General features: G+C 28.2%; 1 protein-coding gene across 2 annotated transcripts in view; it reads right to left on the bottom strand.

Moving 5' to 3' along the window:
- The window catches only part of cntnap3 (contactin associated protein family member 3), a 164,770-nt gene that overhangs the window by 61,587 nt on the left and 90,381 nt on the right, over nucleotides 1-12,802 (bottom strand). For both annotated transcript variants that reach the window (XM_051121497.1, XM_051121498.1), the window contains exon 10: nucleotides 11,804-11,975. In XM_051121497.1, coding sequence (XP_050977454.1) covers nucleotides 11,804-11,975 — 172 coding nt within the window. The remainder of the gene's footprint in view (nucleotides 1-11,803; nucleotides 11,976-12,802) is intronic.

Genomic DNA, 12,802 nt, shown 5'->3' with positions numbered 1-12,802 from the left:
CTGTCTTCAGTCGTGAAGAAATTATGTTCTTTGAGGAAAACATTGCAGCATTTTTCTCCATATAATGGACTGATATGGTGCCCCGATTTTGAACTTCCAAAATGCAGTCAAACAATCCCAAACGTGGTTGTAAACAATTCCAGCCAAGAAAGAAGGGTCTTTAATAAAAATAATACAATTTATATACTTTTTAATGTCAAACGCTCGTCTTGTCTTACTCTGCCTGGACTGTTTTTATTCCGGTTCATGACAGTTAGGGTATGTTGAAAAACTCCCATCTCATGTTCTCCCACAACTTCAAAATCATCCTATATCGCTGTTTTACCTTTTTTGTTAAGGGTGTTTGATCTTCTTTGCATGTTCACTTTGCAAAGACTGGGTCGGTGCTTCTGCAGCGATGTAGGATGATTTTGAAATGATTTTTGAAGTTGAGGGAGAAAATACGAATGGAGTTTTTCGACATACTCTAACTGTCTTGAGTCAGAATACACAGAGTTCAGGGAGAGAAAGACAAGACAAGCGTTTGAGATTAAAAAGTATTTCGATTATATCTTTTAAATGAAAATAACAGATCGTTTTGCTAGATAAGACCCTTCTTCCTCAGCTGGGATCGTTTACAACTGCATTTGGGATCATTTGAAGCCGCATTTAAACTGCATTTTGGACGTTCAGAATCGGGGCACCATAGCAGTCCATTATATGGAGAAAAATGCTGAAATGTTTTCCTCAAAAAACATAATTTCTTTACAACTGAAGAAAGACATGAACATCTTGGATGACAAGGGGATGAGTACATTATATGTGAATCTTTGTTTTGGAAGTGGACTTCTCCTTTAAGCTTCAACAAAACTTTTGAGAGAATTCAAGCCTGTGGCTCTCTGAAATCATTGGGTGTCTCGACCAACAATAACAACCCATGTCTGACCAATGATGTTTCTAAACAGCTATAATAAAGAATAGAAGGAAAAAAACAGCATTAGATTTATGCTAAATACTTATGCTCCACTTTATTAATATTACAACTATGGCTAATGTCAAGAACTACAGTAAATAGTTTTTTTTTTATAGAATTTTCTATATTTCTGCATAAATATAACGCAAAACATCATCAGATTTTCAAGTCCTGAAAGTTGACAAAGAGAATCCAATCAAACAAACAAGACGAAAATATGTACTTTGTCATTTAGTTGTTGAGAAAAATGATCCAGTGTTAAATATTTGCGAAGTGTGAAAGTATGTGAATCTTTGCTTTCAGCATCTGTTGTGAGCCCTTTTTGAAGCAATAACTGCAGGTAACGTTTTTTTGTAACTGCTGATCAGTCCTGCACAATAGCTTGCAGGAATTTTAGCCCATTTTTTAGTACAGAAACACTTGAACCCTGTGATATTGGTGGGGTTTCCTCCTCAGAACACTTTAATTGGATTAAGGTCCAGACTTTGACTCGGCCGTTCATGTTTAACCATTTTTTTGGTAGAATGACTTGCGCTTGGGGTCGCTGTCTTGCTGCATGACCCACTTTCTCTTTAGAGTTTAGTTCATGGACAGATATCCAGACATTTTCCTTTAGAATTTGCTGGTATAATTCAGAATTTATTGTCCCATCAATGATGGCAAGTTGTCCTGACCCAGATGCAGCAAAACGGGCCCAAACCATGATACTACCACCACCATGTTTCACAGATGGGATAAGGTTCTTCTTGTGCCGGAATGCAGTGCTTTTCTTTATCCAAACATAACACTATTTGTTTAAACCGAAAGTTATTTTTTGGTCTCATCCGTCCACAAAGCATTTCTCCAATAGCCTTCTGACTTGTCCACATGATCTCAGACAGGCAGCAGTGTTTTTTGGAGAGCTGTGGCTTTCTCCTTGCAACCCTGCCATGCACACCATGCTTGTTCATTGTTCTCCTGAATTCATGAATTTCAACATTAACCAATGTGAGAAAGGCCTTTAGTTGCTCAGAAGTTATCCTGGGGTTCTTTGCAACCTCGGAAACTATTATACATCTTGCTTTGGAGTGATATTTGTTGGTCGACCACTTCTGGGGAGGGTAATTGTGGTCTAGAATTTCCTCCATTTGTACACAATCTGTCTGACAGTGGATATGTGAAGTCCAAACTCTTTAGAGATGGTTTTGTAACCTTTTCCAGCCTGATGAGCAACAGCAACTCTTTTTCTGAGGTCCTCAGAGATCTCCTTTGTTTGTGCCATGATCAGACTTATAGATCCCTGTTCTTTAAATAAAACAAGGCATAAACTGACACCTAATTGTCATTCTATTGACTGAAAACCCTTCTGAACAGAGAGACTCTAATTTCACCATCAAATTAACTGCTAATCCTAGAGATTCACATACTTTTGCAACTCACAAATATTTAATGCTGGATCATTTTTCATAATAAATAAATGACAAAGTATATATTTTCATCTCATTTGTTTAACTGGGTTTTCTTTGTCAATTTTCAAAACCTGCGTGAAAATCTGATAAACTTTTTGGTCATATTTATGCAGAAATATAGAAAATTCAAGGGTTCACAAACTTTCAAACAGCACTGTAAATATATAAAATATATTGAAATATATTTAATATCGGGGCCTGACATGAACACTTGTCTGCTTGTCCAGGACAAGTGGATTTTGTGAAGGTGCAAGTGAAAGGTTCAGTGCCTGACAGGACAAGTAACCTGATTAAAACATCAAAAACAAACAATAACTAGGGCAGCACCAAAACTTTGGTGAGAATGATTCCGATTTTATTACTCTCAGTGTAAACTGCGACTAATAATGGACAACATCAAGGTTAGTAAAATATTAATCTTTTAACATTTATGCATTTGCAATTTTACTGTGTAAATGCATTTATGGAACCTCTTATCTTCATTAAACAGTCTGAGTAAATACATCTAAATAGCCCTTTTGATGCAGCTTCAGTGTTTCCTCTGCAGTGGAGTTTGTTTCATTTGAATGGTAAAAACCACACAGAGTCTAATCATTCTAACTGAATGCATTGATAAAATTTAAGAATTTGACATAAATGATCACACGTACACTTAGTAAACCTTAAAAATGACATGTTCTGAAAATTGTGCACAAAATAGGATTAAAAATAAATTATTGTATTTTATTTTCATAATATGATTATTATGAAGCATCTGAAACCTTTTGAATTTAACACAGAATATATAACATATATATAATATAATATAATATAATTTTTACATGTATTCAATTTTTTAACTTTCATAAATAAGCAATTCAATAATTGCATTTCATTGTTTGAATTTAGCATTGATTTTTATCCTGCTGTCCTTGACCCATCAGAACAGACTTGATAAATGAAATAATTAATAATATAATATAATATAATATTATTGTATTTTATTTTCATAATATATTGATCATAATCTGAAGCCCTCTGAATTTAGCAGAGTTTTCTCTATCAAAGGACATATCAACAACTAAATATGTGGGATGTATTTATTTATTTGTTTGCTTGTTTTGTTCATGCATTCATTTATTCATTCATTCATTCTTTTAAAATATTTATTTATTTATTTATTTTTCTTACTGTGCACAATTATATAGTTGCATTTTATTTAGATTTTTGCTGTTTACAAAAAAAAGGATTTAATACAACTGTATTTCTAAGAAGACAACTGGATGCAACTCAAAAGTGAATTACAGCATTTTGTTTTAGCTCACATATTATTTTCATAAACTAGTATACACTGCAGTTTTCTGTATGGATTTGCTGTTGAATTTTTCTGTTGTTAAATAAGGTGGTGAGCTGAAGGTTGACCTGAGAAAGTTGTTTTTGTGTGTCGGAGTGATTATGCAGTGACGCGGGAGGAGTGGCGTGTGATGTAGTGCTCACTTTGACTAAAGCGCTGAGTAAGTGTTATTGTAAAGGTGAATAATAGACAGAATAAAGAGGAGTTTTTTGCGCTGTCGACACTTTCACTGAATCTCAGACACATGTGGACTAAAGCTCACTGCAGTACAGTTGCTGTGTGGAGGATCGTTACTAGTGCTGACAGGAAGTCCCGCCCATCGGTTTAAAGAGCCAATCACGTTATCGACTGGAGGATTTTCTTACAGAAGCATAAAAGGCCTGTTTTTATTCTGTCACTCTAAAAAGTGCATAGCCACTAAAAGAAGCGAAACAAAAAGAGGTAATGAGTGTGAAGTGCTGCTATTTATCATGCGCACCGTTGAGTCGCATCCATTCAGATCCTTCCACCGCAGTAAAAGAGCCTCATGCCCACAGATCCTGTGCTTTGTCTTTATGCAGAACTGCCTTATTATTCCAGCTAATGCAGCGCTGCTTGTCCCGTTCTGCAGCGTTTCCTGCTCTACTGCCCCACATATCATCCACCTGTCCTGCACTAATTCACATTTTGCATTTTGCTGGTGCACCTGTATTCCACTCCTTTGTTTAAGTGTCACCACTGCATTTGTATTCATTCAGCAGGAAAATGTATACTTTTATTAATCAAGGACACATGAAATGAATCAAAAGTGAGAGTAAAGACATTTATAATGTTACAAAAAAATCCTATTTCAAATAAATGCTTTTGAACTTTCTATTCAAAGAATCCTCGAAAATAAAAACGTATCACAGTTTCCACAGAAATACTGGGCAGCACAATTGTTTTTAACATTGATAATAATCAAAAAATGTTTCTTGAATAGCAAATCAGCAAATAAACAAATATATATATATATTATTAAAAAATAAATAAATAAACAAATATTATTAAAATAAATAAACAAATAAATAAAGTAACATTCCACTAATTGCTATATATTTGGTTGTTGATATGTCCTTTGCAGCTGAAAAATTTGTTAAATTCAAAAGGCTTCAGATGCTTCAATAATTATATTATGACAATAAAATACAATTCTTCATTTTAAATCCTATTTTGTGCATAATTTTCAGAACATGTCATTTTCATTTCAAGACTGCAATTACTATATAATTGCGCAGAGTAAAATAAATAAGTAAAAATATTTAATTTAAAAAGTATACATATTTATATACATTTATAATTATATAAATAAATAAAAGTGAATTCCACTACTATATATTTGGCTGCTAATATGTCCTTTGAAGCTGAAAATTTTGTTAAACTCAAAAGGCTTCAGCTGCTTCAATAACTATTATAATATGAAAAAAAATACAATTTTTTTTTTAATTTAATTTCTATTTTGTGCACAATTTTCAAAACACGTAATTTTCAAGACCGACACTATATAATTGTGCATAGTCAGGAAAGTAAAATAAATAAATAAAAAAGCAAATAAATAAATAAATATTATTAAAAAATAAATATTTAAAGAAATAAATGTATGTTATAAAATAAATAAATAAATGTTATAAAATAAATAAATACGTTATAAAATAAATAAATAAATAAATAAATATTTATTTATTGTTGATATGTCCTTTGAAAATTCTGTGTTAAATTCAAAAGTCTTCAGATGCTTCAATAATTATATTATGACAATAAAATACAATTCTTCATTTTAAATCCTATTTTGTGCATAATTTTCAGAACATGTAATTTTAATTTCAAGACTGCAGCTACTATTTAACTGCGCAAAGTAAAATAAATAAAACAATATTTTACTTAAAAAGTACATATAAATATATATTATTTAAAACAAACAAAAAATAAAATTAAATAAATAAATGAATAAGTAAATTAAAAAAAAAAAAGTGACTTATTCCACTACTATATATTTGGTTGTTTATATGTCATTTGAAGCTGAAAATTCTGTGTTAAATTCAAAAGGCTTCAGTAACTATTACATTAAGAAAAAAAAAATACAATTATTTATTTTATTTTAAATCCTATTTTGTGCATAATTTTAAGAGTATTTCATTTTCAAGACTGCGACTACTATATAACTGCGCATAGTCAGGAAAGTAAAATGGATAAATAAATAAACAAAAATATTTTAATAAAAAAAAATTTACATTTTTTATGAACAAAAAATAAATAAATAATAATAATAATAAAAATAAATAAATAAAGTGATTTATTCCACTACTATATATTTGGTTGTTTATATGTCCTTTAAAACTGAAAACTGTTTGTTAAATTCAAAAGGCTTCAGATGCTTCAATAACTATTATATTATGAAAACAAAATACAAATTTTTTTTTTTATTTTAAATTCTATTTTGTGCATAATTTTAAGAGTATTTCATTTTCAAGACTGCGACTACTATATAACTGCGCATAGTCAGGAAAGTAAAATGGATAAATAAATAAATAAAAATATTTTAATAAAAAAAAAATTCAATTTTTTATGAACAAAAAATAAATAAATAATAATAATAATAAAAATAAATAAATAAAGTGATTTATTCCACTACTATATATTTGGTTGTTTATATGTCCTTTAAAACTGAAAACTGTTTGTTAAATTCAAAAGGCTTCAGATGCTTCAATAACTATTATATTATGAAAATAAAATACAATTTTTTTTTTTATTTTAAATTCTATTTTGTGCACAATTTTCAGAGCATTTCATTTCAGAAGAGTAAAATAAATAAATAAATAAATAAATAAATAAAGTGACTAATTCCACTGCATCCTATATATTTGGTTGTTGGTAAGTCCTTTAAAGCTGAAAGTTCTGTGTTAAATTCAAGGCTTTAGATGCCAATTATTTATTCTGATTTTTTTTTAAAATTTTATTAATCATTAATTTATCATAGTAGAAATGGCAGGTCAAGTCTAGTGCACTGCATAATGGAATGCAGTATCAAGGCATACAAATGAACACAAGTGTTCATACTACTATTAGATTCTGAACACAAGCGTTGGTCAATTTGTACTATAAAACATGACGATGTCAACTTCAGTCATCCAAACGATGACAGCAGCAGCAGTAGTCGTCAGTTCTCTGCTTCCCTTATATTATCTTTGATGTGAGGTTAATAAAGGCGCTCAGCTTCGCTCCGGTCCACACTCATTTTGCACAGGGCCCGTGGGTTCACATGGGGCACGTGTAAAGCCATGAGAGCCACTGCCATGCCATATTTCTTAGTTATGGGCAGCAATGTTATTTGAGCTGAACCTACAGGCCTTTAGCAGAGGTAATAACCCTCACAGTGGAGCAGCTGTTTCTGCATGGAGTGAGAGGAACGTCACCCGCGGTCTGCCCTCGCCTCATGCCTGCGGACTCAATAATACTGTGCGCGCTAATGAGAGCCGAGAGCTCAATTCAACTCGCCGGACGAGTGTGAAAGTGACGCCAGCGTTTGATGTGCTAAACTGCATTAACACAAGTGTCTGCATTACTTACACATGCTGTTTTCACTGCATCTTAAGACCCATTTATGTGAAGTGCGATAATTATATTAGCGTCTACATCAATAAAAAACAACATTCTGTTTTTTTTTTGTTTTTTTTTTTGTATAATCAGACCAGGGTTATTATAGTTTATAAAAACTGAAATTAAAACTATTTTAAAATAATTTTAAAAATAAATAAATACAAAAATATGTTACTTGAAATAAAATAAAATCTAACTGATATAAATGTAAAAATTCAAGTGCAACATTATTTATTTTCATTTATTTTCACTTGGTGTACTAAAATAAAAATGAAAAACAAATACAAATGTATATAAACTATATATTAAATCAAACTATTAAAGTGATAAAAACAAACAATAAAATTCCACATGATTTTGACCGAAAAATTAACACACTAAAAATGAAAAATCAGAAAAAAACGTTATAATGTACACTGAAAAATTGAAGAACACATTTAATTAAACGTGAAACTATGAAAAAAAAAACATTTGAAAGAAGAAATCCTGAAATAATATTTTCTTCAATTTTTTATTTACTTTAGTTAAAACTTTATTATTCACAATGTAAAGTATGAAAAATGGATATTCATCCTGAGATTTGTTAAAGTTAAATAATTACATTCACCAGTGCAATTAAATTAAATTAAATTAAATATGGTTGCAATGATATATATGTACTTTATTTATTTATTTTATTTTTTATCTATTTTCAATTAAAAACAATATACTACATACTTATACTATATTATTTTAGATTTTATTATATGTTATATTATAGTTATATATTCTATTCTATTATTTCTCAAATAATAAATAAAATAATAAAATAATAAAAAAATAAAAAAAATAGAAAAAAACCCTAAAAACTAGCTTTTAATAGTTTTCTAAAATTATATTATATTATATTATTTTTAAAGAATTAAAAACTAGAAAAAAACCCCTAAAAACTAGTTTTTACCAGTGTTAACTAATATATTTAATTTAAACTAAACTACTAAAATAATTTAAACTAATTTAAATTGTGTATTTTATTTATTTTTAATTAAAAATATTTATATTATTTTATATTTAATTTTATATTATAGTATAATCATATATTATATTATATAATTTATTATAATGATATTATATTTCTTATATAAAACCTAAAGACTAGCTTTCGTCAGTTTTCCAAACTTATATTATGATTACATATTATATTATATATTATAATTATATTACATTATTTTTTAAATAATTAAAAAACAGAAAAAAAACTAAAACTAGCTTTTATGAGTGTTATTAAATTATTAACATTTAAAACTTAACTTAAAATTACACACACAAACAATTTTGCATTTTATATTATAGTATAATTATATATTACATTATATATTATATTATTTATTATAATGATATTATATTATTTTTCAAATAATTAAAAATAGAAGAATAGAAAAGAATTAAAAACTAGCTATTACCACTGTTATTAAATTAGTAAAATTTAAAAATTAACTTCAAATAAATACACACACACATATTATTTTTTTTAATAATTTAAACTAATTCATTTTTTATGATTTTTAATTAAAAATAACATTTATATTATTTTCCATTTTGTATATATTTTATTGTAATATTTCCTATAATTATATTATGCTCTTTTTTAACTAATTAAAACATGCAAAAATAAAAAAAAACAACAACTTAAAACTAGCTGCCTATCTGATATATCATTTATGCCACAAGGATGCATAACGATCACTAACTCTATGCTGCAACAGCTTTGCAAACATTACTAAAAACACAATAAAGCGTTTAAACAAACAAACAGCAATCCCAGAAGTCTTCAGAGCGCCGTACAAGTATGACAGACGAAAGCGGGACCTTTCAGAATGTAAACGAGAACCCAGAGGCGACGCAGCTTACAGAGACGACACATCTACATCTGCATCGAGCGTCACAGAAAACAATATTCACTTGAGACGTAAGTGTGTTTGCCACGGGTTCCCCTTCGCTTTCAATAGCTCGGTCACAGCGGTGCATTTAGTGTCCATCAAACACACAGAAGAAAGAAATTACACTGTCACAAAAAAACAGCCTCATCTTCAGGAGATACACTGCGGTCTCACAGCAAAAGAAAGCCACTTCTACATCCAGTTGAATGAGGCAAACATTCACTGACATGAAACTAACAGAGGTCAACAGGTTCACAATGAATCCTGTAGTATATACTAAACACGGCCTACTGTGCGCTTGTCAAACCGTGTGCAGCGATAGGAGAGAGTCACACAAGCTCGGTGGTGGCAAGTGAATACAGTCATTTTGCCATATAAATACAGTTTTGTGTACAAATATCTTATTTTTGGCAGTCTAGAACGATTGCATGATGTGTACAGTAAACATACCGCACACCAGTTACAGTCGAGCCAATATTTGGCCAACAAGAGTTGATTTGGCACTGGTTGATAACAACGTCTACTTGGCAGAACAGAAACACAGCATAACGCCAAAATACAGACTGCCTTGTCAAATGAAGATAAACAATTATACGCTATTAAACAAGCATTTCATTTCAGCTCATCTCATTTCCACTAAAATACTGCTCAACTACGACTGCATAAACAGTACAAGCTGTGTCAAATTCATATAAAATTCCTAAACAATTCTTGCACTGAAATATATTATGTACATGTTCTTTTATTCATAATGTATTTTTTTCTTCAATATTTATTTTTAGGGTTAATTTTGTTTTCTTATATTTAGTTGAGATTATTTTTAAAATGTCTTATGTGAAGCACTTTAAGCAAATTACCATTTAATTGGCATACATTTTAAAAGAAAATACAATTTCAGTCTTTATGTTGATTGATAAAAAGAAATTAATTTTAAAATAAATGTAAAAACTAAAAAAATTTTTTTAATATTTTTAAATGCAAAGTACAAATTATGATGAACAAAAAAACGGAAATTCTACTTCAATTTTAGTTGTTTTAGTAGTTTTATTGTTTTTTTTATTGTCTTTTTTTATTTCTAGTCAATCTATTTTTACTAATATATAAATTATATTATTTCATTTAATCTAAACAAAATGGGATTTTTTTTGCCTTTGCTGAAATATTATTTTAAAAAAATAGTTTATATTATTTCAGGTAATGTTTATTTAACACTGTTTTAATTTTTTGTTATTTTAATAAATTTTATTTTATTACATTTTTTTTTTAACTTTAATAAAAACATAGACTTTATAACTATATAAACTACATATTTAATGATAAATTGACAAAATCTTTAACCAAAATTACAATGAAAAACAAAAATATAAAAATAAATTGAATTCAAAATGTAAACAACTCTAGTACTTCATTGATATTGAAATATGCAATGAAATTCATTCTGATATTTGTTAAATATTTGTTTCAGTCTTTATACTGATTAATAAAATGTGTCGTTTTAAATTAATAAATTATTTGTAATTTTATCATAACAAATAATGTTTAAAAAATCTAAACAACTTTATCTGAATAAATAAATGACACTAAACACTAAATAAACAATAATTTTTAAATGCAATGCATAAATTATAATGTACAAAAATGGAAATTCATTCTGATATTTGTTAAATATATATTTGTTTCAGTCTTTATACTGATTAGTCAAATTTAAATAATTTTAAATGAATACATTTATTTCTATTTAATTAATTTGAAATTTGAAATTAATAAAAAATAATTGTAAAAAATCTAAACGATTTTAATAAATAAAAAAACTAAATCTTTTTAAATGCAATGCATACATTATAAAGTACAAAAACAAAAAATCACTATGATATTTGTTAAATATACATTTGTTTACATGTTCAAATAATTACATTGTTTATGTTGTTAAAATAATGGCACAGAAATGATGCAATTCCACTTAGAAATGTATTTTTTTTCAATTCACAAAATTACTTTAATATTTTAAAATAAAGACAATAAAATATTTTCAATTTATTTGAAATTAATTTTAAAATGTTTTTGAATTTTAAAATAATTTTTCAGATTTTTGTATTATTTTATATTTTTTTTTTTTTATTATTATTATTTTTTTAAGTTTAACAACTCTTCTTAACAAGCTGCACACTTAAGATATCATTCATGTCACTAATGGTGATGCAAAAAACATTGAAACAAACAAACAAACACAAACTCCAGAAACTCCAGAAACCCCAGACTGTACAAGCTGTACGTCCTTTTGAACTTAACTTTGAACAAAAGTTGCATTTATAACAAAGCAGAAAGAGACTGATTGTGATTGATCAGATGGATAAATATTTAAACGAGGGCAGTTTGTCCCCGAGGCTCATCGTGTTTAGCGAATCAGTATTCAGCGCCATTTCTCTAGCTAATTAGTCTCTATATTTACATAATCAAGCTGAACGCATATATTTAGCGAGGATGAAAATGGGAAGTGGAACGTTTTGCGAGTTCACATAAAAGCGCAATTGCTTACCTGTCGACGATCCCACACATGTCCATCTGTAGATCGCTAAAATTCCCAAACAACATCTGCTGCACTCTGATGAGATCCACTAGAGCGCCATCCATCCGGATGAGACGCATGCATCCTTGGAAAACACTGAACGGGTTTCTGCAGCCGCTGCCGTCTTCGGTGTCCGGACATCCTGCGCACAACAATAAGCGGTCAGGACGCATCGCCTGACGCCAAATACATATAAAATAACAGGTTTAAGCCATGTTTGTCATTTTTCTATTTCCTATTTTCATTTAAAATTTAGTTAGTGTTCTGTCATTTGTATACATTTTTATTAAAGTCAAAATATTTGATAATAATGTTTATTCAAATTATTTCAGTTAATCTAAACAAAAACGGGCAATTTTTACCATTGCAATTTTACACTGTTGTCATTTTAGTAAGTCAAGTTCTACTAAATGAAAATGAGAAATTATATTTCTCATTTTATTTAAAGTAGCAAAAAAATAATTTCGCAAAAATTTATTCGCAAAAATAATTGCACAAAAAAGTTTATATATATGTGTCTATAGTTTTCGTTTTTTTTTTTTTATTTTATTAAGCTGAAATAAAGTTAAATGTTTATTTTATACTGTTTTAGTTTTTGTTATCAAAGTATTTCAAAAATAAAAAAAAATAAAAAGAATTAAAAAATAAAATAAATCTATTTTTTAATAATAGTTTCAGTTAATGTTTATTTTGTTTAAATAACATTTTTAATTGTTTTACTAAAATGCTAAATACAAAAACAATTTTGATTGCAATAAATATTTTTTAATATATGTGTATATAGATGATATTCATTTATATTTATTTTATTTAGCTAAAATAAAAGCTTAATTTTCAGTTAACGTTTATTTGGCCTTATTTATTTAAGCTTAACTTTTTTTTTTGTTTGTTTTAGCAGAAATAAAATATGTTTACATTTTTATAACCAATTTTATTACATTTAAATATTATATATTTAAGTTATATTTT

The sequence above is a fragment of the Labeo rohita genome, chromosome 10 (assembly GCF_022985175.1).
Source record: "Labeo rohita strain BAU-BD-2019 chromosome 10, IGBB_LRoh.1.0, whole genome shotgun sequence".
Classification (NCBI taxonomy): Eukaryota; Metazoa; Chordata; class Actinopteri; order Cypriniformes; family Cyprinidae; genus Labeo; species Labeo rohita.
Note: the sequence above shows the minus strand (reverse complement) of the source record. Positions and strands in the feature narration are given on the sequence as shown.